The sequence below is a fragment of the Colius striatus genome, chromosome 13, assembly GCF_028858725.1.
Source record: "Colius striatus isolate bColStr4 chromosome 13, bColStr4.1.hap1, whole genome shotgun sequence".
In the NCBI taxonomy this organism is placed as follows: Eukaryota; Metazoa; Chordata; class Aves; order Coliiformes; family Coliidae; genus Colius; species Colius striatus.
In genome coordinates, this window is record NC_084771.1 from 13,744,581 (window position 1) to 13,764,451 (window position 19,871).

Consider the following 19,871-nt stretch of genomic DNA (forward strand, 5'->3'; position numbering starts at 1 on the left):
TTGGGGCTTTTGCCACTGAAGTGAAATACTAAATTTTAGAACCAGATTCTCCCGCAAAATATGTGTTTGGATTCAATGAATGAGAGTGTTATACAACATGCGTAACCCACCCTGCACTCAGGTAGTGGCTTGTGCTGTGGGCATCACCTCTGCTTTACTGTTGCCCACGTTCTGATGAACAAAGGAGTGCTGAAGCTTTGCCTGATTATGAGTCGTGCTTATGGGACTATTCCTTAACTGATCCGAGTTTGTTACAAGTGCCCATGCCTTTGTCTTCCTCCAAGAAGAAATGTGTAGTCTCAGGCCATGTTACAAGTATTATGATTATATATTATACTTTTAAATATATCTATGTGTTATATATAACCTTTTTGTATTCTGCAGCTGTTTTGGGGCATGGGGCTGTTTCTGCCCGGGGTCCTGCTGCCCCTCTCGCCTGGCACCCAGCCAGTGTCACGCTTGTGATCCTCACTTGGTGGGTCTGGTAGAACACTGGCCTGTAGGATTTATTGGCAGTTAAATCAGATCTGGGGCCAGCATGTCTTCCTTAACAGCTGATCAGTGGTGTTCTTCCTTTGCCTTTTCCAGAGTGACAGAGCTGCCGAGGGAACATGGATAGCTGTGCCAGTGCTGTGTGTTTGGAAGGAGCCCTTTGGTGGTGGCTGCAATTAGCAGAGGATTAGATGCTTCACGCTAGAAGAGAGGTACAAATGCCAGGAAAAATGAGCCTGTGCACCAGCCAGATGAGCTTGCTAGGGTCTTCTGTGTGTTATCAGCAAGACAGTTGATCTGAATATTCAACAAACTCCTTCCATGAGATTAATGTGAGAACTTCATCCTAAAGTCATTCTTTTCACCTTAGAAAACTTGAGTGTAAATGACTGCCAACATATACAAGCAAAACAGGTCTCCAAAGTCTTGTCTTGGTGAGACTGACATATTTTTCTTTATAAATGGGTATTGTGGTTCTAGTATCAGTGCTGTGAGTTCAGCCCTGCCGTGGTGGAGTGGAGTGACTGAAGGCAGGAGTGACCTCTGGAGCTCCATCAGCCTGAGAACAGCTTGTGAATTTCTTAGCAGTAGTCGCTTCCGAAATGTTCACTTTATGCTGTTGTATTCTTGCATATGTTGGAGTCATAATTCATTTACTTAAAATAGAGAGCTTCAGGAGCCATAATTAAAATGTGTGAGCTCTTCATATCCAGTTTTAACCTTTCTCCTCACCAACTGGCAGATGGAGTTTAAGTTGATCCCTGTTCTTCTGGAAGCACCAAGTTAAAATATTTGTAAATATAATTGCATGTTTACAGCTCCAGTACAATAATTAAACACTTACTGCTCCAACAAAGAGCTCTTGGCTTGCAAGACTCCTCTGCAATAACTGGATGCAAAAGTTGTTCCCTTGCATTTTTTATTTGGTGTCTGTTTCCTAAGGGTATGTTTGGGATGATTGTTCATTTGCTTTACCTGTAACGGTAGAGCCTTTCCCTGTCTGTATTTGGTACAAGCATCCTCATTTGTTAAACTTCAGCCTAGCTCTTGGCCAGGAGATGCCTTTCCTCTGTCTCTCTGAGCTCGAAGCAGGAAGCTGCCCTACATCTTAAAGTCCCAGACCCTGTGTATAGGCTGGAAGACAGAGATTGCTTCCCCTGTTGGGGTCTTGTGGGAGAAGCGTGAGAGAGGAGAGTAGAAAACATAAACAACTGAAGGAGGACTACAGGTAATGAACAAAAGCTGGAACACAAGAAGTTCTACTTAAACATAAGGAAAAACTTTCTTAATGTAGGAGTGAGGGAGCCCTGGCACAGGCTGCCCAGAGAAGGTGTCGAGGCTCCTTCTCTGGATGTTTTAAAAACCCGCCTGGACGCGTTCCTGTGTGACCTGATCTAGGTGGGACCTGTTTGAGCAGGGGGTTTGGACTGGATGATCTTTAGAGGTCCCTTCCAACCCCCACCATTCTGTGACTGACTCACTTATACAGTTGCTGCTTTTCAGTGGCCCTTGCTAGACAATGTAGCAGTGGTTTCCCAGTCCTTACTGGCTTCTGTGGAGCAACAGGTGATGCACTGCTGGCAACAGTGTACCTCACTCTCCTTCAGCAGTTTCAGTCTCCATTTAATGTCCTCAGGCAGCAGCTTTGCCTGTGGGGAGGCGGGACCCCGTCTCCTATGAGAGGTGGTGCCTCCTGGCACTGCCATGGGGAGGCAAGTGCCATGTTTTGTGTTTCACAGGAATATAGGCGAGAACTTGGTTTTCTACAGCCACTCAGCCCCTGTCTCTGCAGGCAGCTGGACAGGAGGATCAATATCAGGATTACTCAGCCCTGCATGCTTTGTATTGCCCTCTGTTCCCTGATTACTACTTCTTTTGGCCAGGAGGGTCTTGTACAAGGTCCGAGGGTGAAGTACCTAAGCTGCTCTGACCTGAGACCTCAACCTTGCTCCTGGCAGTGAGGGTCACTTAAGGTTTGTGGGGTTTTTTTAATACCTCCTGCACAGCTTGGTCCCTGAATTCTGAGGTTGCCCTGGATCACAATAGGCCCTACAAAGCAGTTATCACTTGGCACCTGAGAACTTCCTTTTACTGGTTCAGGCAAGTTCCCTTCTGTAGTCTTGCCCAACCAGTGAGATGCATCTAAGTCTGAAGTACAAGATTCATACTCCTGACAAAGGAAAGCGGTTGTGGAACTTGGCAAGTAGAGGAAGACTGTTACAAGGAAAGCCAGGTGTCTTAAATATACATTGACAAAGGAGGACTAAAGATTTATTGCCAAATCTATTTGGCAGCCTTTTTCCAGTTCAGGCTTGTTGGTTATCAGATACTTCCTACATGTGAGCATAAAATGAAATAACATGCAGTTGGCTTTGACAGTTCTTAGCTGGTTGATTCCAGGAAGGATTTCTCAGCTTTGTTCTTGGAGGCACAGTTCTGTGCATGAGCTTCTCTTGGAGATGCTGCAAATGCCTCTATTCAGCTGTTTGAACATGAGCAGCGACTGTTACCATCTGACCTGCCTGCTTATCTTCCTGGAGCATGTGTTGAGAAACATCAGCCGCAGCCCTTCCCTCTGCAGGGACTGGATTTGTTTCCAGGTCTCTATGCCAGGTTGCGTGACCCACTCCCCAGTCCCAGAGGCTCCATCTGCCATCCCCAGGAAAATGATGATCCGAGTGCTCTGTCTGTCCCTGCAGCTCTGAAACCTTTATATTGGATATCTTGTAGCTTTAAGCATCCTGCAGTTCATTCCTTTAGAGAAAACAGGGATGGCTGAGCATTTTCTGATCCAGACAAGTGCAAATACCTGGAGGGGATCATGTACCAAGCCTACAGCTACCAGGAGTGATGCTCCTGGAAGCAACCTGGGCTGTGCTGCTGCGTCCCGCCTGCCAGCGTGGCTCAGCCCAGCGCGGTGCCATAGCAAGTGCTGCACAAACAAACAAGATGAATGTTTCTGCTGAATGATCTTAAAGCCTGCCTCTCAGTGTCTGCCGAAAATACTTTCCCATTTCAAGGAAGTGACTGGTTTGTTTGTGTTAAGAGTCAGGAATAGGAAATGACATGAACACTTAACTGTTTTTCCTGGTGTTTTTAAGAGGAGGCATAGTCACTGTCCCTGGTCTTATTTCCAAAGGCATTCAGTGTTCTCCATAGCCCCGTTAAGTACTAGAGGTGTGTGCATGTATATTTTCAGATGCCCATATATATATATATGTGCATATAATTCTTGGGTGTCCACCTGTGCGACCATTCTGTAACATGATTTGATGTGTTCTCCCTCTCAGGGCTGAACTCAAACTGTCCTCAGGCTTTGTTTCTCCAACATTGGAGTAACTCTGTGATTATACAGTGTACTGCAGTCTCCTTGAAGTAGAAGGCAGTCAACATTCATGTTTGTCAGGCTTGTTTTGCCCAAGCACCAGTCTGATCTGCATCTGCTGCCTTACACCATGCATTTAATATTGTTTATGTGCGTGTTGCTCCTCGTGTGCCCTGGAAGAGAAACAGTCCAATGTTTTAGTCTTTTCTGTGTAGCTGATTGCTTTTTGTTAGTGGTTTCTTTGGTCAAGGTGTTTTTCTAAACCAATTCATTTTCTTGAAAGCCCTTGAAGACAAACTGGGTCTCTGCTGTCCCGTGCTCTGTCTCCCCAAATCTCACGTGCACAGGCCTGAGGTGCCTGCGGGTGCCAACACTTGGGTATGGTGACTCCAAGGTCTTGCGTGGGGGATTCTCTCTCTCTGCTCTTCTGCAAGTGCCTGGCAAAATATGATCCTAGCTTATGACTGGAACTCCAGGATATGGTGGGGAAAAGGTGGCTTTGGGGTTGTTTGGGCTTTTTTAATCTCCTTGGGCACAATAAATTATGCATTGTAATATCTAAGACTTGGCTCACGTACCATGGGGCAGTTTCATCTCCCTAACACCTGTCCCCCTTCTTTCAGAAGCAGCAGCAGGTTAAAGCACCTGATGAGAATCAGAATGAACAGTGCAGGTGCTGGAGAGGCAGCGTGAGGCTCCCCAAGTGCAGCTGTGCCATGGCAGGGAGAGGCTGTGCCTGGTGTAAGCAGCAGCATGGTGTCTCAGCATGGCTCCAGCCACCCTCTCAAACCAGCTGGGGACTTCTGGGGGTTTTAATCAACATTAAGGTTTGACATATCACCTGACACTGACAGATGACACAATCCCACTTCTTCTGAGAATAAAACTAAAGTAACATTTTATTGCCTTTTAAAGACTTGTATTATAGATAAGGAAAAATGTACAGTGATTAACAACTGGATTTCAACCTTTCTCTCTTTCTTTAAGCAACACCGTTAGCTGCATGGTTTCTTTGTACTTCCATGCATAAGCTGAAAAGTGACTTGGAACATGCAGAGGGAAAGAAGGTTTAATTTTTAAATGTGGGGTTTTTTACACAGATTATATATACACATGATATAGACTTCTCACAGAGCTTTGTGTATGAATCAAATGCAGGAACAGTGGCCTTTCAGGAGAAATATTTTTAAACTTAGCACAATGCAAAGTGAGCTGCTGGGCAACACTCCTCCTGTGAAACAAGGTGAATGTTCACCTCTGATGGAAAACTGGCATTTCTGCAGGAGCTTCTGATCCAAAAGAAATGCCCCACCTCAGCTGGTGGGGGAAGGTGGAGAGGAGGGCCATTATTACTACACTTAGTTTGGTGTCTCAAGAAAGAAAAAGTGTTGATTTTTGTTATTAGTGTGCATTGTGAGGTCAGCTTGGATAATGCTGCTTCCTTCCCCATCGCAGGAGGCCCTAAGAAACCAGGGATCTGCTCCCAGAACTTGGGTTTGTTGGGATACAAAGTGGCTGCTGCAGAAATTCTTTCCCCAGGTAAGAAAGAAGCACTCAATGATACATTTGTAACAGTGAAGTAAGGAATTTGAGAAGTACTTCATCACCTAAAAAGCATGGTTTATTTCAGTTTCACTGAGGGAATTTGTCATTTTCTTCACTGATTAGTCACGACTCCCACCCTTCTGGGATGGATACAGAGGTGTTATGCACCAGCCTCAGCATGTACAACCACAAACCAACTGAACAAATGTTTTACAGAAGACAGTTTTGCTTTTATAGTGATCACGCACTGATGTGAACATAGACTAAAAAGAACAAATGTTGCTTTAATAGGGATTTTTTTTTACAGTAGGCAGAGATATAAAAGTTTTCCAAATTATTTTCACAGGTATCACTGAACATTTCATAGCTGTCTGTTACAGAAGCACTGACAAGTGCTTTGAGTCTTTCATTTATTATACATAGTTAAAATATATTACACTTCTGAAGGTATCTTAAATCACTGAACGGTTTTGGTAGCATCTTAATGAGCCAAATGGGAGTAAAAGGCAGTCCACATTCATGATGTGAATATACAGTAAGGTGTTTGACATCCTAGTAGCTCACTGCTCATGTTCTCAAAATAACCATGGTGATGAGACCTGAAAGGCAAGAATTGAGAACTAAATGCTTTCATTCCACTGAACAAAACACTGTAAAGAATGACAAGGCAGTTGGTGCTGTCATAGGCCCTAAAAGAAGGTAACTGCAGAACTACATGCAGAATGAACTTCTATATTCACTTTAAATTTAAATATTAGATGTATTGCTCCAAATTTTAATCAAAGTCTATGTAAAAACATGACCCTGAAGTGTAGTGTATCTCCTAACTACATCTCAAAGAAGCTATAAATCCTCCAAATACATCTTGATCTCGCTACTGGACAAATCTGGACGTTGGGATTTTGATGTGTAACACAATCCCCAGTTCTCCCAGGGGCAGTGCAGGCCAATTGCTGATTCAGCAGTAAGGCAGATTAGCTGAAGGCTCCAAGACATTTTTGCTCTGTGCAGAATAACTGATCAAAGACTAGTTTTAGACAAAGATGTTAAGCTGCCTTGTCTGTTGGCACAGGGAGCTTTCTACAGACTCTTTGTTGTGACCTTTAAAGAGGGAGAAAAAAAAGAACAGTTCTGATAGAGGTTAAAAACAATTAGAAGCAGATGAAAGCAGGAAATGTGGGGCTAATAAACCTCAATGCACACTGAAAAGTTCAATTATGTGCTGATACAGGAAAAAGCACAAATGTGCAAGTTCTTAGCTGTTACACTGCACAAGGCATAGAGGCAGATGGGAAAACATTAGGGCTCCTTCAATTCCAGCCCTACAGAACATCAAAATAGGGATTTCTCAGTTCTTGGGCAATCTTACTTTCTTGCAAGCTCAGATGATGTTCATGTAACAGCCTTCCACTGCAGCGAGCTTGGCTAAAGCCTACAGCTCTCACCACAGATAAAGACATGTCTGAGACTAGTTTGCTATCCAGCAACTGCATTCTGATTTAACTTCCAAAGATTTGAAAGACAGAAGCATGACAGAAGAGAGTCACTGAGGCTGCCTTCCATCACAAAAGCAATTCATCCATTACAAGAGGAATTACAGTCCAGCTATTTCCTAAGGCTTGGTTTAGCTTGGACAATCAGGATCATCCCAACTGCTGCAGGCCTTTGCTTCACAGAGTAATAAGAGAGGCTTCTGGAAGGTGCTGCAGGACAAGGGGAAAGGATCTGCAGGCACTAAAGGGTTTAACTCACCTCTCTAAAGCAAATTCTCAGATACTGTGCAGCCCCATTGGTGCAGTATAAACCTCCCTTGGCAGTTAAATGCTGCACAATCCAGCAGTTGCACACTGAAAAATCTTTGCATGAACACAAAAACTGCTGCTACCAAAGGAATCCAAACCTCTAAGGACTTCAAAGGGAATTTAGAAACAGGTTGTTGCAAAAGTGTAAAGTCAAATAGTTTGCACCAGCAGAAACTGGGATAATTTCCAAAACTAGAGAAGAAAACAAAGTAAGGATTAGTGCAAGGTCCTGACCTGAAAATACATCACCATGGGCTCAGCAAGTTCTCAGACCCTTTCAGCAGACTGACCTGCGCGAGGCTGTCACTCAACCGCATCTACACGTTACCCAGAACTTGCATCTTTTCCTATCACTACCTCACCTCTAGCTGTCAGTTTGAAACTGCTTAGCCTGTTTCATTTAAAGCTTCATTTCTTCCAGGTAGTGGGACAGGAGAATTTAGTGTGACTATTCTTCAAATCTGAAATAGTTATAGAAAAATGAAATGTGCAACTCATCTATGCTTGCTAATTTAGGAACAAGTTACAAACCAGGAAGAACTGGGGGTGGTCTCCTAGGAAAGACTTACAGCTTATTTCTACACATTTCAGCTGCTTCTCAAGCAGGGAGCAAAGGCAGCCTTTCAGACCAACTCAGCTGAGTGGACAGATGAGCAAAATAGCAGGAGAGGTCTAGTTTCTGCACAGTGTAACTCTATTTCAGTCTAAGAAACAGCACATTCCTTTCAGTTTCATTTCTGGCAAGTCACTACAGTTGGCCCTTCATAAAATGAAAGTGAAATTAACATGTTGGGGCCTATATATAACAAATATAAACTAAAATCTGGTCTAAAATAGTTCCAATAGCTATTTTACCTTGATATCACTATGGCTGTAAGTGAAACTATAAGTGAAGATGCAAAACAAAACATAAGGTGGTGCTTTGTCTCCATCAGGTTTCCTGAAGCCACTGGCAAACACAGAAGTTTCCCAAATCACGGGATTTGCAAGCAGCCATTTACAAAATATAAACTACTTACCTAAAACATAAGCAGCTACTAATTTTTGATTCACACTTAAATGGAGGTAGAGAGGCACCAGGGATTCCATTTCCCCCAATGTAGGTAGCATTAGTGCTGCAATACACACTATTCCTAGGAAGACTGTTAGTAAACTAGGTCCCGACGAGGCAGTTCTGTTTTCTGGAAAACAAGATGGTACCAAGTGTGAGGAACATCTCCAATAGAAACGTTAAAACATCTGCTAAAGTGTTTGTGGCACATCAGAGCTGCAAAATCCTGAGATTTCTTTTTCCCTTTGGAGTTGAGAAGGGGTAGAAAACAACTCTCTAACCCACCCTTCTAATCGTTCTGTGTTTTTGCTGCAGAGAAGGCTGCTCCGTGTTCTGAAGCTGGAACTTGCTCTCACATGACTTCCCCAACCCGTCCCCTCAGGAGGACAGAGCCTGCCAGCCCAGCAGCTATATATACACACTGGTGACAGCTGGATGTTTCAGCAATGCTCGAGGTTTCACCATGCACCCTGCCTCTGTTCCTTGATATTTCCCTTCAGTGATTAGTAAGTAATTAGGAAAAAACCACCTAAAAGAGCTGCACAGGCAGGTAACTGCAGCCACCTCCAGAAAAAAACTTGGCTAGAGGAGAGGTTCTTGGACCAGATGTGTTTCCCTTCTTCCTTCAGAGCATTCAAGGGCTGCACCAGCCAGAACCAGTTTGCATGTCATAAATTAGTAATATTTGAGCCTTACTTTGAAGCCCATGAGAGTGGCTCACCCTGATAGTCCCCTACCACCACAATAAGGAAATGCAAACTACAGCTGAACTGTCCTTCAGATTCTTTCCTGTGCCACAGTTTCACAGCTGGATCCCACTCCCACTGAGGAAGTGGTGAAAACACCTGTTGTTAGTTGAATGCCTCTAACCAGAGCCTTAAGACTCACTGAAAATCACCCAGTGGTTTTATCAAGTTTTTGTATCTCCAGTGACCAGCAATGTGTGTCCTATTGTAATTCCATAAATGTGACATTTTTATCTCCCCTCCTACCACTTGAGATTAACTGTTCAGCCCAGGTTTTGCTTCACTTCCTCAGGTATGAAACATGCAGAGCTTTTGGGGAGCAAGTGGCTGTTCAGCCCTTGTCAGGCAGACAAAGGAGAAGGTGCAGAACAAGGAGTGCTTCAGAAGATGTTTTGGCAGTATTTCCTGCTCATCAGGAAATGGAGGATTAAAGGTTGGAACAACATATGTTCTGAAAGAGCCCAAGGGAAAAAAGTACTACCATCCTTTTGCAGATAAATTCCCACTGGTTGTAACAAAAGTTCTGCACCAGAGGAAGTGCGATGTACTCTCCAAGGTATGACATGCAAATGGAGGCAGCAATAGGTCTTGATTAATCAAGACAACATAAGCAGAAGAGCCATAGTTTGGGTTCCTGAGCACTGTCATCCCCCAGTGATGAAGACAGCAGTCTTACAGGTGGGTAAAAAGAATTCTTTTTAAATTTTAGTCTAGTCTTTCTAGTCACTTGAGCTATCCACAACTGATTTAAAAGTCAGAAAGGGGAAAAGATTTCAGCTACCTGGTTGACACAAAGTCTGCTCAAAAAAGACACTTTCAGACAGGTGTTCTTTTATTCGTTTTTCCTCCTCTTCCTTTTGTTGTTGTTGTTCCTTTGCAGATGGAAGCAGAGTAGCAATAATTTCCTTTTTCCCTAATGCTTTCCTCTGGCTCTGCTCAGAAACCTGCAGTCGGAATTTATCTATCACACCATAGTAAGAAGCCCGAACATCTCGGTGACGAATCACACTGCAGAGAAAAAACATTTGCAAACAGAGGAACTAGTAAGGAGCATGTCCCCTGTGGCATTACATCCAACATCCCTGCATTTCCCCACTTCCCCCCTACCCCCAGATACATTGCAATAGTCCAGGTGGCCATTACCTCCTCCATCACTCACTGTTCTTACAGATTTGATCTTGCTATGTGTCTCTCCCCTCCTCATGTTGCTCTGGTTCCCAAATATACATGAGCCAACTGGCCAGCCAAGAAGAGCACTTAATTCTTTATCTTAAGCACACCTTGGCCTCCATCTGAGGCCTAGCTGCCAATTTGCACCAAACAACAACTACCTGAAAGATGTCCTTTGTCAAAGCTGTTTACTGCTGGCCAGTCATTTGAAGGGTGTGGGGGGACTGGAGCAGACAGGGAAAGAAAGAGAAAAGTAGGACTGCCAAATGCTTGGAGAGGTGATGGCTTTTTGAAGTCTAGCTTTCTGAGGAAACCAGGCTCAAAGCTTTACAATTACACTTTCTCAGAAGCAAAACTCCCTCCCTCTATGGACAAGTCAGCCAGATGTAAAGGGATTTTCAAAACTGGAGGCCCACCATGATGAGCATTTAACATTGCAGTAAAAATGACAGTTACATAAACACTTCTCACCTGCCTTTAGTGAGTAAATCAATCTGGCTGCCTTGAGCAGGTTTGGTAGCCTGCACTGAAAGGCATGATGCTGCAGATACTTCACTTTCTACCAAGAGCTCTGCCAGGTGTAGCTACAGAAGCTGCAATCACACCTCAGGCTGCAGGGCAGACACATCCTCCCGGTTGTAGCTAAAGAATCAGTTACTTCCTCAGTAAACCTTCTCACTGTCCAGCAGCTCTACTGTTTTCAATACTCTACTGCTCTACTCTTTTGAACACATTGGCTAAGATGGTAAGACAGGGTGATAGCTGTTGCATTGCTTCTAGTTTTATGACATTCCACAGGAAAAAATTGTATGTGGAACCTACAAAAGGCAGAGTTCTAAAATAACATTGATCAAAGGCAACACAGCTCTGAGCAGCACTCTGCTCAACTGCCTCCTCTCTGCATTTATGATTCATGATGAAAATAGGTATCTAGCACTAAAAAGCTGAAACATTTAGGTTTTGAAGTCATATCAGCTCTGAGGGTTCTGATGGATTTTAATGATGTGTCCAAAGGCTATTCTAAATTTTGAAGGTAACAATAGCTAATCTGAAAAAATACCTCCACGTAAATGATTTGGCTTCAAGAAAGTTGCCATCTCCTGAGAGGAAAAGAAAGATTCTGCCCTTAGCAGTACAGGACAGTAGTCTTAAAATTGCTTAAAGAAGCCTGTCTTTGTGATAATATACACATTAAAATGCTGCAAGAAACAGGTTTTTGTGTTTCTACTCTCAGGACCATGGTACTAACTACCAGTCTAAACAGAATCTTTACGTAACACTGTGCTTTGAGAACATCCATCTGCTGACAAGTAAAGAGATATTTTCTGCAGACCCTTATAAACAGATACATTCTCCTGTTTCTTTTTAGAGACCATTGCATAATTGGAAGCTCTGTAGAATATCTGTTTATCTGGCAAATGGCCATACTTGCATAGTACTGCTCATATCCTAGCAGTAAACACTGCCCTTAGACAGCAACCATTGGAATGGGATGGGGGAGTTGCTGCACAAAAAATCCTGTAGGAAACATGCATAAGTCCTATTTGCCTTTATATAATAAAGACATTTGTTTAAGATTACCCAAATGTAATCAAGCTCATGTAAATGTCTGCTACAGACTGGAATAGCTCACTGATACACTGCTAAGTTCTGACTTGTTTTGTACCATTCTTAGGCTTGTTGCCCCTGCTCACTGAAACTTTTTAGCTTTGTGTTTTAAACTTCCTTTCTATTTGGTGAGTCCTTGGAGTATTCCAAATTGCACCTAAGGAAAAGAGCCTACAGGAAAGAGCCATTCCCTAAGCACAGTGTTATTTATCTGACAAAAGACTGATCATTCCACAGCAGAAGTTTCAAAGGATACAAATTTCCATTGAGAAAGCTCAGTCTGCTCTTTGAGGTACTTTGTATCTTTAGCTGCATATGTACATCAGCATAGAAATTATGTGGCAAGTGGAAGATGAAAAACATTGGTCTCTTAGCTTATACACCTACTTCAGATGCTTGTGGAACTACAGCAGCCTACAGACTCTATACATTGTTGTGGTCACTTAACCAGACTCTTTCTTTGCTCTGTTGCTGGGCTGGGACCTGACAGGAGGAAGAAGTGAAGAGGAGGCAGAGATCTGAGAACGAGAGGTAGTCAGGCCAGGGTGAAAGGTAGGCAAAAGTTCTTGTCTTAAAAGATGCCCCAGGAGGTGTGCTCAGTAGAGCTGCACACATTTTCATTTTGCCAATCTGTAAACAAATGTTTCTCACACAGAAATCCCACACCTCAGGGTCTTGCTTTCTTTGTTATGTCTAACAAAAACATACTCAGAGGAGGCTCATAGTACTCTCTCTGCTGGTTTACCCACTACACTACAGGATGCATTTCCTAGCATGTTATTTATGCCTAAAGACAAAATTAAAGAAAGAAATCTCTCCAATATTATAATTCCTCTGCCCCAGAGTGAAAGAAGAGCAAAGGCCAGGCGGCCACAAGAATACAGGAGATTAGGAAAATATTATATCTTTACCCAACTTAGTTTATACTACACATGCTGTCATTTACTGCCTGTCAATAAAAGAAAGATAATCACATGTCATCCATTAGAAAAGAAACAGCTTTTACTTACATATCAACACAGCACTGAGGCTTCACTGCACCTGTTGCATCAACCACCGCATATTTGTTTGGAGTTGTACAAAGAACTGCAACAAAAAAGGACAGTAGTGGTAACAAATCATGAACTGATACCCCACCAACTTCACCAACAGACACACGTGAAGACATAGCTGGCTTTTGTCACAAATATAATTTGTTACATGAACTATAATTGGACTGTTCAAGATCAGCAATTAACCCTTAAATAGAACTTAACCTAAGAAACCCACCTTTGAATTTTAAGGCAAACTCATAGGGGTTATATAGAGTCAACACCTGCTTGTGTGTCGACTGGTCATCTGCATAAAATATAAGTTCTGTAGGAAAAACAAAAACAGGAAGATTTCCTTCCACTAACTCTGGCTGTCTTCTTTGTTGCTGCATTGGCACTGAATCCTCCTTGCTGCTTCTTGTATTCTTATGATTTTGTATCCTCAGAGACTTCAGTTTTTGAATCGTTTAAGAATTCCAAAGCATTTTGGCAATTCTAAAGGAAAAGAAGAGAAAAGGCAAGGAGATTATTTCCAAAAGTCTGTACAAAACTGAAGCAATCAACAAAGGTGTGAAAACATAGAACAGAATCACAGAATGGTGGGGATTGGAAGGGTCCTCTAGAACTCATCCAGCCCTAACTCCCTGCTAAAGCAGATTCCCCTTGATGGGGGGGCACAGAAACGTGTCCAGGTGGGTTTGGAAACCTCCAGAGAAGGAGCCGCCACACCTTCCCTGGGCAGCCTGTGCCAGGGCTCCCTCACCTGAACAGCAAAGAAGTTTCTCTTCATGGTCAAGTGGAACTTGTTGTGTTCCAGCTTGTGCCCATTACCCCTTGTCCTGTCACTGGTCACCACAGAAAAAAGACTGGCCCCATCCTTTCGACACCCATCCTTTAGGGATTTATAACTTTTGATGAGGTCCCCTCTCAGTCTTCTCTTCCTGGTTATGAATCTACCTTTTACTTAAGTTCCTTAAAAAAATACTAAAATAGAAAAACATATTTGCATTGGGATTCCACCTATTGAACAAACTGCTCTGAAATAAACCATTTCTCCTGTGCATCATGGCAGTATTTTGGGGTCCCAGTGCATGTCTGGGTTGTTCATGCTGTGTCTTTGCAACACAAACCAAACAAGAAGAAGAAGATATCCCATTCTTTCCTGGGGACACTAACACTTGAGAGAAACCAGAGCAGAAATGAGGAAACACCAAGACAGCAGGAGTCACCATTTGGGCAGGAAGCTCTGCAGTGGTGACCTTCCTGGATGAGGGGTAATGCCTTAGGTGTCTGCTCACACAAGCAGGAGGAATGCCAAACCCATCACATTCAGAACCAAAGAATGGGGAACATCTTCATACCTTCTCCAGACTCTTGTTACAATTGCATGGTAGTTACAGGCAACACATCAGAAAAATAACTGGGGTGAATAAAAGCAACTAGATTTACTCTCTCATTAAAAAATCAGACATGTTTTCTTGCACCACTGTCTCCAACCAAAGTGAAACCGCCGTACCTCTCCCTCCTCTGCCACCCCCCATTCTGCTTTATTTTGAGTGACGTTCCAGAACTAAAACCAGAACCCATGACCCAACCAACCAACAATCCCAAATGTAATCCATAAAACCAAACGAAAGCCAGCCTCCTCAGCACACATACCACTGACTTGACACACTGCAGACAAAGTGAAACAGCTACATACATCTTTACCCCCAAGAACGTCATATTTTACTGCACCTCCTTACAGGTTAATTATCAAACCAAAGGTGTCCTTTGAGGCTTAATTTTATTCCAGAGTAGAAAATACTGAAAGAACAAGGAGTTCCTACTGACCCATTAGCTGTCCTTTCCACTTCCAATGCAGCTTTATAAGAACAAGGTCTATTTCAGCTGCTCTCCAGTCTAATAAACTGATTTGGCCGCACCTTAAGAATTTAGTTTCTGAACTTTGCCCTAACATTATGAACAACCAACCCCAAATGCTTATTTTTGCATCCTAAACATCATGATGTTCACATTTCCAAGCACCAGCCACATGTTTCATACTTGAAACATGACACAAGTTTAGGTGTTTACTAGAGTGTATCTGTCATACCTTCAGACTTACAGGTTCTGATTCTTATTCACAAACTAAGCTTTTACATGTATTTATGTTTTAAAGCAGCAAATCATCCCTGTAGAATTTAGACTCATGGCTCTTACTGGAATGTCTTTCCCCAAGATCCAGTTTCTTTGCAGAGCACAGGTTTGTTTCCACTTCACTGAAATGCTACTAATAATATTCTGAAAGCAAATCCCCAATGATAGCGTTCCAAGTTGATGTTCTGCTGCCTTATTAAGAAGAGTCTAGAAAAAGAAATAGCTCTAAGTGGCAATTGGGGTTCCTAGTGCTGCTTAGAATGTTGGTGGATCCCTTTTGCTTTAGAAGGATTACCAGACTTTGGAATCACTTTGTGTAGCAAAAGTGTAATCATTATTAAGACTATACCAAGAGCTCATGTGGAAAGCCTGCCAGCTTGTAGGAACACAAAATAACTAATTTTGAAACTTCTCAGATTAAACTTTATATTTTTTTTAAGTTTTTTGTTTTACAAAAGGTAGCTGGATGCAGCCTGTACATGAGAATCTTTGGATGCAGCCTGCAGGAAGTGTATGTGAGAATCTTTGGTTCTCATACCTATCTGTACTGCAGACATTATGTGTAACAGAAACACAGACAAGCTTTTAAATTAGCAGAAGGGGTTCTTTTTCCTAATCAATGTTTTAAACTACCCAATGGCATCCTGGGATGCATCAAGGAGAATGTGGGCATCAGGTCAAGCAAGGTTCTCCTCCCTCTCTCCTCTCACCTGGTGAGGCCTCATCTGGAGTCCTGTGTCCAGTTCTGGGCTCCCCAGCTCAACGGGAACAGGGAATGCTAGAGAGAGGCCAGTGCAGGGCCACCAAGATGATCGGGGGACTGGAACATCTTTACCAGGAAAGGCTGCAGAGCCTGGGACTGTTCAGCCTTTAGAAGAGAAGACTAAGGGGGGATCTCATTAATACTTACAAGTATTTAAAAGGTGTATATCAGGAGGATGGGTGACACTTTTTTCTGAGTGTCCAGTGACAGGACAAGGGGTAATGGACATAAGCTGGAATACAAAATGTTCCAGTTAAACATAAGAAAAAACTTCTTTACTGCTGAGGTGAGGGAGCCCTGGCACAGGCTGCCCAGGAAGGGTGTGGAGTCTCCCTCTCTGGAGGTTTTCAAACCCGACTGGTCGCGTTCCTGTGTGACCTGATCTAGGCAGACCTGCTTGAGCAGGGGATTGGACTGGATGATATTTAGAGGTTCCTTCTGACCCCTACCATTGTGTGATTCTGGGAAACTACCCTACAGCCAATACCAAATACTGCTAGATATTTTTTAATTATTATATTTATCATTTTTAAGATATTTATAATAATAGATATTATTTTGATACTTTAGGGTTATATTTAAACACTGCATATGTTTCACTCTGATTCCTGGCACCACACCACAACTCCAGTTTCTTCAGCTCAGCCAGTGGCAACTGTTTAGGTATCCAAAACCCCACAGATCCCAACATCAGTAGAGGTTTGGATCACGCAGCCTATTACCAGGCTCCTTTTTTCTTACGCATCCGCTGAAAACACAGAATGCAACCCTCCCAGGGCTCCACAACTTGCAGGCGGAAAGCCACAGATCTTGAAAAAGTACATCCCGTTATTGCTTCCTTATTTAACTTGGCTGGATAAGAAGGTACCGCTCAAACTGGCAAAAGGGAAATCTGGCAAACCCAGGCCTACAGTAGACACGTTTGCTGACACAGAAGCATCATTCAAGATATACTTTTCTGGCTTTCTAAGCAAGCAACCATCAGCCTTTTTGAGACAACCGTTTTAGAAGTCCCCTTGCTGGGATATCTCAGCCAGTGACATCAGTAAAAGCCCTTTTCCCAAAGACTGTCTTAATACACTATGTGTACAGTGGGGAGATTTGAGGGTGGAGTACCAAAACCAGAATTCCTTCATCAACAAGAAATGCTTTTACAGACAGTCTGTACCACCAGAGCTACACCGCATGGATAAACTCTAAAGCAGAGTCTAACCCCGATGACTAAATATTGCAGTCGCCAGTCACCATGATTACTTGCAGAGCAAAGTAAGCACAAACCAACCTGTACGAAACAGAGCCCTGTGGTCTCAGCTGGGTGACCTACACCACACAGATGGGCTTCTCCTCCTCACTCCTGCTGCCAACAAAGCTCCTCACCAGTGCAGGAATCTGTCAAATGTAGTGCTCATTACAGGACACAGGCCAGCGCAGAACACCTGAACAGTGCCAGCTTGCTTCCCAACGCACTTTGAAGTCCAAATAAACAATTGCCACTGGTATTTTTTTTAGCACAATAAGGATCTTTCCTCCCTGAAGTTACTAAATATATACTGCCGGTGTCACAATAGCACAGATCTGCCAGCGTTTCCTCTGAAATCTCTTTCTTCATAAGTTCAACTTGACGGAGAAAAACACCGAGTGAAATGTAACTCCTCTCTAGGCTCAGCAATAGCACCGATCGTGATTTGGTTTTACTTAACAACTATCTGCTGGAAAAATAAATGGAGTGAGGAAGTTTTTTGTTCCCATTTTAACTTCCAACAGCCTCATCACCATGAATTCCAAGTGCATTTGTTGGTTGGGTTTTTTCCTAACAACTGCAGATAACTACAGAATGCCACTGGTAAACCTGTCATGCAGCGGAGGATCTCTTCATGGGCATAGTCCCACATCCTCCCTTTGAAAATTGCCTAATTACAGTGTAATTTATTTCTGTTATCTCTTCTGATCTACCCTCTAAATCTACACGAGGCCTTTCTACACTATGTACTACATAAAAATGATGCCTTTCAAGTGCATATTTAGAAAATAAGCCACAAAGTCTTCAAAATCCCCCCCTCTGTCAAGCTGAGCAATGACTTGAAGCTGTAACTAAATGGCACACAGTCTGAAGCAGATCTATTAAGATTTTGTTTCTCCAAAAGTTTTTGAAGGCCTTAACGTGCATTTACGCAAACCAATGTTTAAACTACCTGCAATTATTTGGGAGAGTCATCCAAAGATTAAGAGCACAGGCCCAGCAGCCAGGATGGCTGGATTCCATTATTGCTAACTCTGTCCCTGACACTCCATGACCTTGAGCAAGTTGGTTAACCTCACCTCAGTTTGCTCATCTACGAAGGCACGTGTTCTGAAAACTATTTAAGAAGGTGGACAGCCACATTTAAACTGGCAGAACTGCTCTGACACTTTGCAAAGCCTGGCACAAAATATGCTACTGTTTAGCTCTTTACAGGGTGATGAGAAATGTAATTAGTAACTGTCTCCAGGATGCTGTAAAATGCAATAATCCCAGAGCATTACCTATTTGCATGAATGACTACAACTGCATAAACTGGACAGCAAAGTTTATTACAACCATATTGTTTTCCTTTATTTTTTCAAATGCTGAGAAGGTGACAGTAACAAAAACCCCCCAGTTACTCAAATGCAACTCAGACGTGGAAAAGCAGGGGAAAATGTGCTAACAGCTGTGTCTTGCTTCTGATCCATTCTACTATACGGCTCAGAAGAATCCTATGGAAGGCTTTCAAGGGCACATCTGCTTAGGTCTCTACTGTCTCACTTTCAGGTTGTGTTTAATGCACTAAACTGACTGCTTTTTAAACGTGTTTTGTGCTGAGCAGAGCTACGTGGCCATTTTTTCCCCGTCGGAGCCGAGGTTCACATACTCGGCTCAAATGCCAAGATGCCACAGATTAACTGCGGGAAACAGTCCGTGCGCAGAGCGCGGCCAGGCACACCGGTTTGACACTTAGAGCGCACCCACCGAAGACGGAGAAACAGCAATAACCACACACGCTTAATTGACCCTCTTTGTTCTCCACCAACGAGCGTCAGAGATAAAGGCTCAGGCATCTGCACCCTAACGGCCTCTCGCCACGGCCCGCGCCCTGCCCGTGGCGATAACGCAGGCAGCACCTTCGCAGCGGCATCGTCCCGCCCGGCCTCCCCGGCGACAGCCCCGGGCAAACCCAAGCCCCGGCCAGCGCCCGCCCGGCCCCCGCTGCCCGAGGAGCGCGGCGGGGGAGCGGGGCCGGGCCGGCCGGGCGGCGCCGGGGCCCGACAGCGCTGCCGCCGCCCCGCTGCCGCCCAGCGCCCCGAGCCGGGCAGGGGCCGCGGGGCGCCGCGCCGGGACACGGCCGGCCCCGCGCTGCCCGCTGCGGGCGACAGGCGGCCCCGGCCTGTCAGGGCCGCTCGCTGCCCGGCGCGGGGGCGGCGGCCGAGGGGGGCGTCGCTCCAGCCCCGCGCCCCGTCCCGTCCCGTCCCGCGGCGCCCCCCGCCCCGGACTCACCCCTCCGGGGCCGCTGGGTGCGGGCTCGCGCGGCGCCCCCTTTGTCCGCCCCCCCCCCGCCTGCTCCCGGCACTGCAGGTAGCGTCGTCGCTATGGCTGCCGGGAGCGCGGCGGCCTCCCGCCCTCCCGCCGGCCGTCACGGGCGCCGCCCCTCCCGCCCCCTGCCGCCGCCATGTCGGGGCCGCTCGGGGCTAGGGCTCCGCGCTCCGGGCTGCCGCCGCGGCCCCGCTCGCTGCGGAGAGGTGTCCGGGCGCCTTCCCCAGGCGGCGGCGCGGCGCCGGGCAGCCCAGCGCGGGAGTCCCGGCGCCGCGGGGAGGGCGCTCGGAGCGCCGCGGCAGCACGGCGAGGCCAGGCCCGGCGCCGCGGGGGCTGCGGGAGCATCTCCCCACGGGAGGCCACGGGAAGCTGTTTCTTTAAGAGTCATTCACCTCACCTAACGGCTTCGGGGGCCCCATCCCCTCCCGAGAGGGCTGCTGCCCCCTCGCATGGCGCTCCTCGCCCTTGACCTTGGCGCTGCGGTATTTCCCGGCAGCCGGGTGCCCAGCGCGGCTTCGGGTTCGCTCCAGAGGCGGCTCTTGGAGCAGCGGCCGCGCCGGGGCCGGCCGGACCGCCGGGGACAGGGACGGCGGCTCTCGGGACGAATAAACCCGGTGGCGAGTCGCCGCCGCCGGGCACACGGCAGCGC

General features: G+C 45.2%; 1 protein-coding gene across 1 annotated transcript; it reads right to left on the minus strand.

Moving 5' to 3' along the window:
• Positions 1–5,416: 5,416 nt before the first annotated feature.
• Positions 5,417–19,281, minus strand: MOSPD1 (motile sperm domain containing 1). Its single transcript, XM_062006802.1, has 6 exons — positions 19,187–19,281; positions 13,009–13,265; positions 12,750–12,825; positions 9,743–9,969; positions 8,184–8,345; positions 5,417–5,961 (listed from the first exon to the last, which is right to left on the minus strand). Exons 2-6 carry the CDS (start codon positions 13,160–13,162, stop codon positions 5,930–5,932), a joined length of 651 nt encoding a protein of 216 aa, XP_061862786.1. The 5' UTR covers positions 13,163–13,265; positions 19,187–19,281; the 3' UTR covers positions 5,417–5,929.
• Positions 19,282–19,871: the final 590 nt, after the last annotated feature.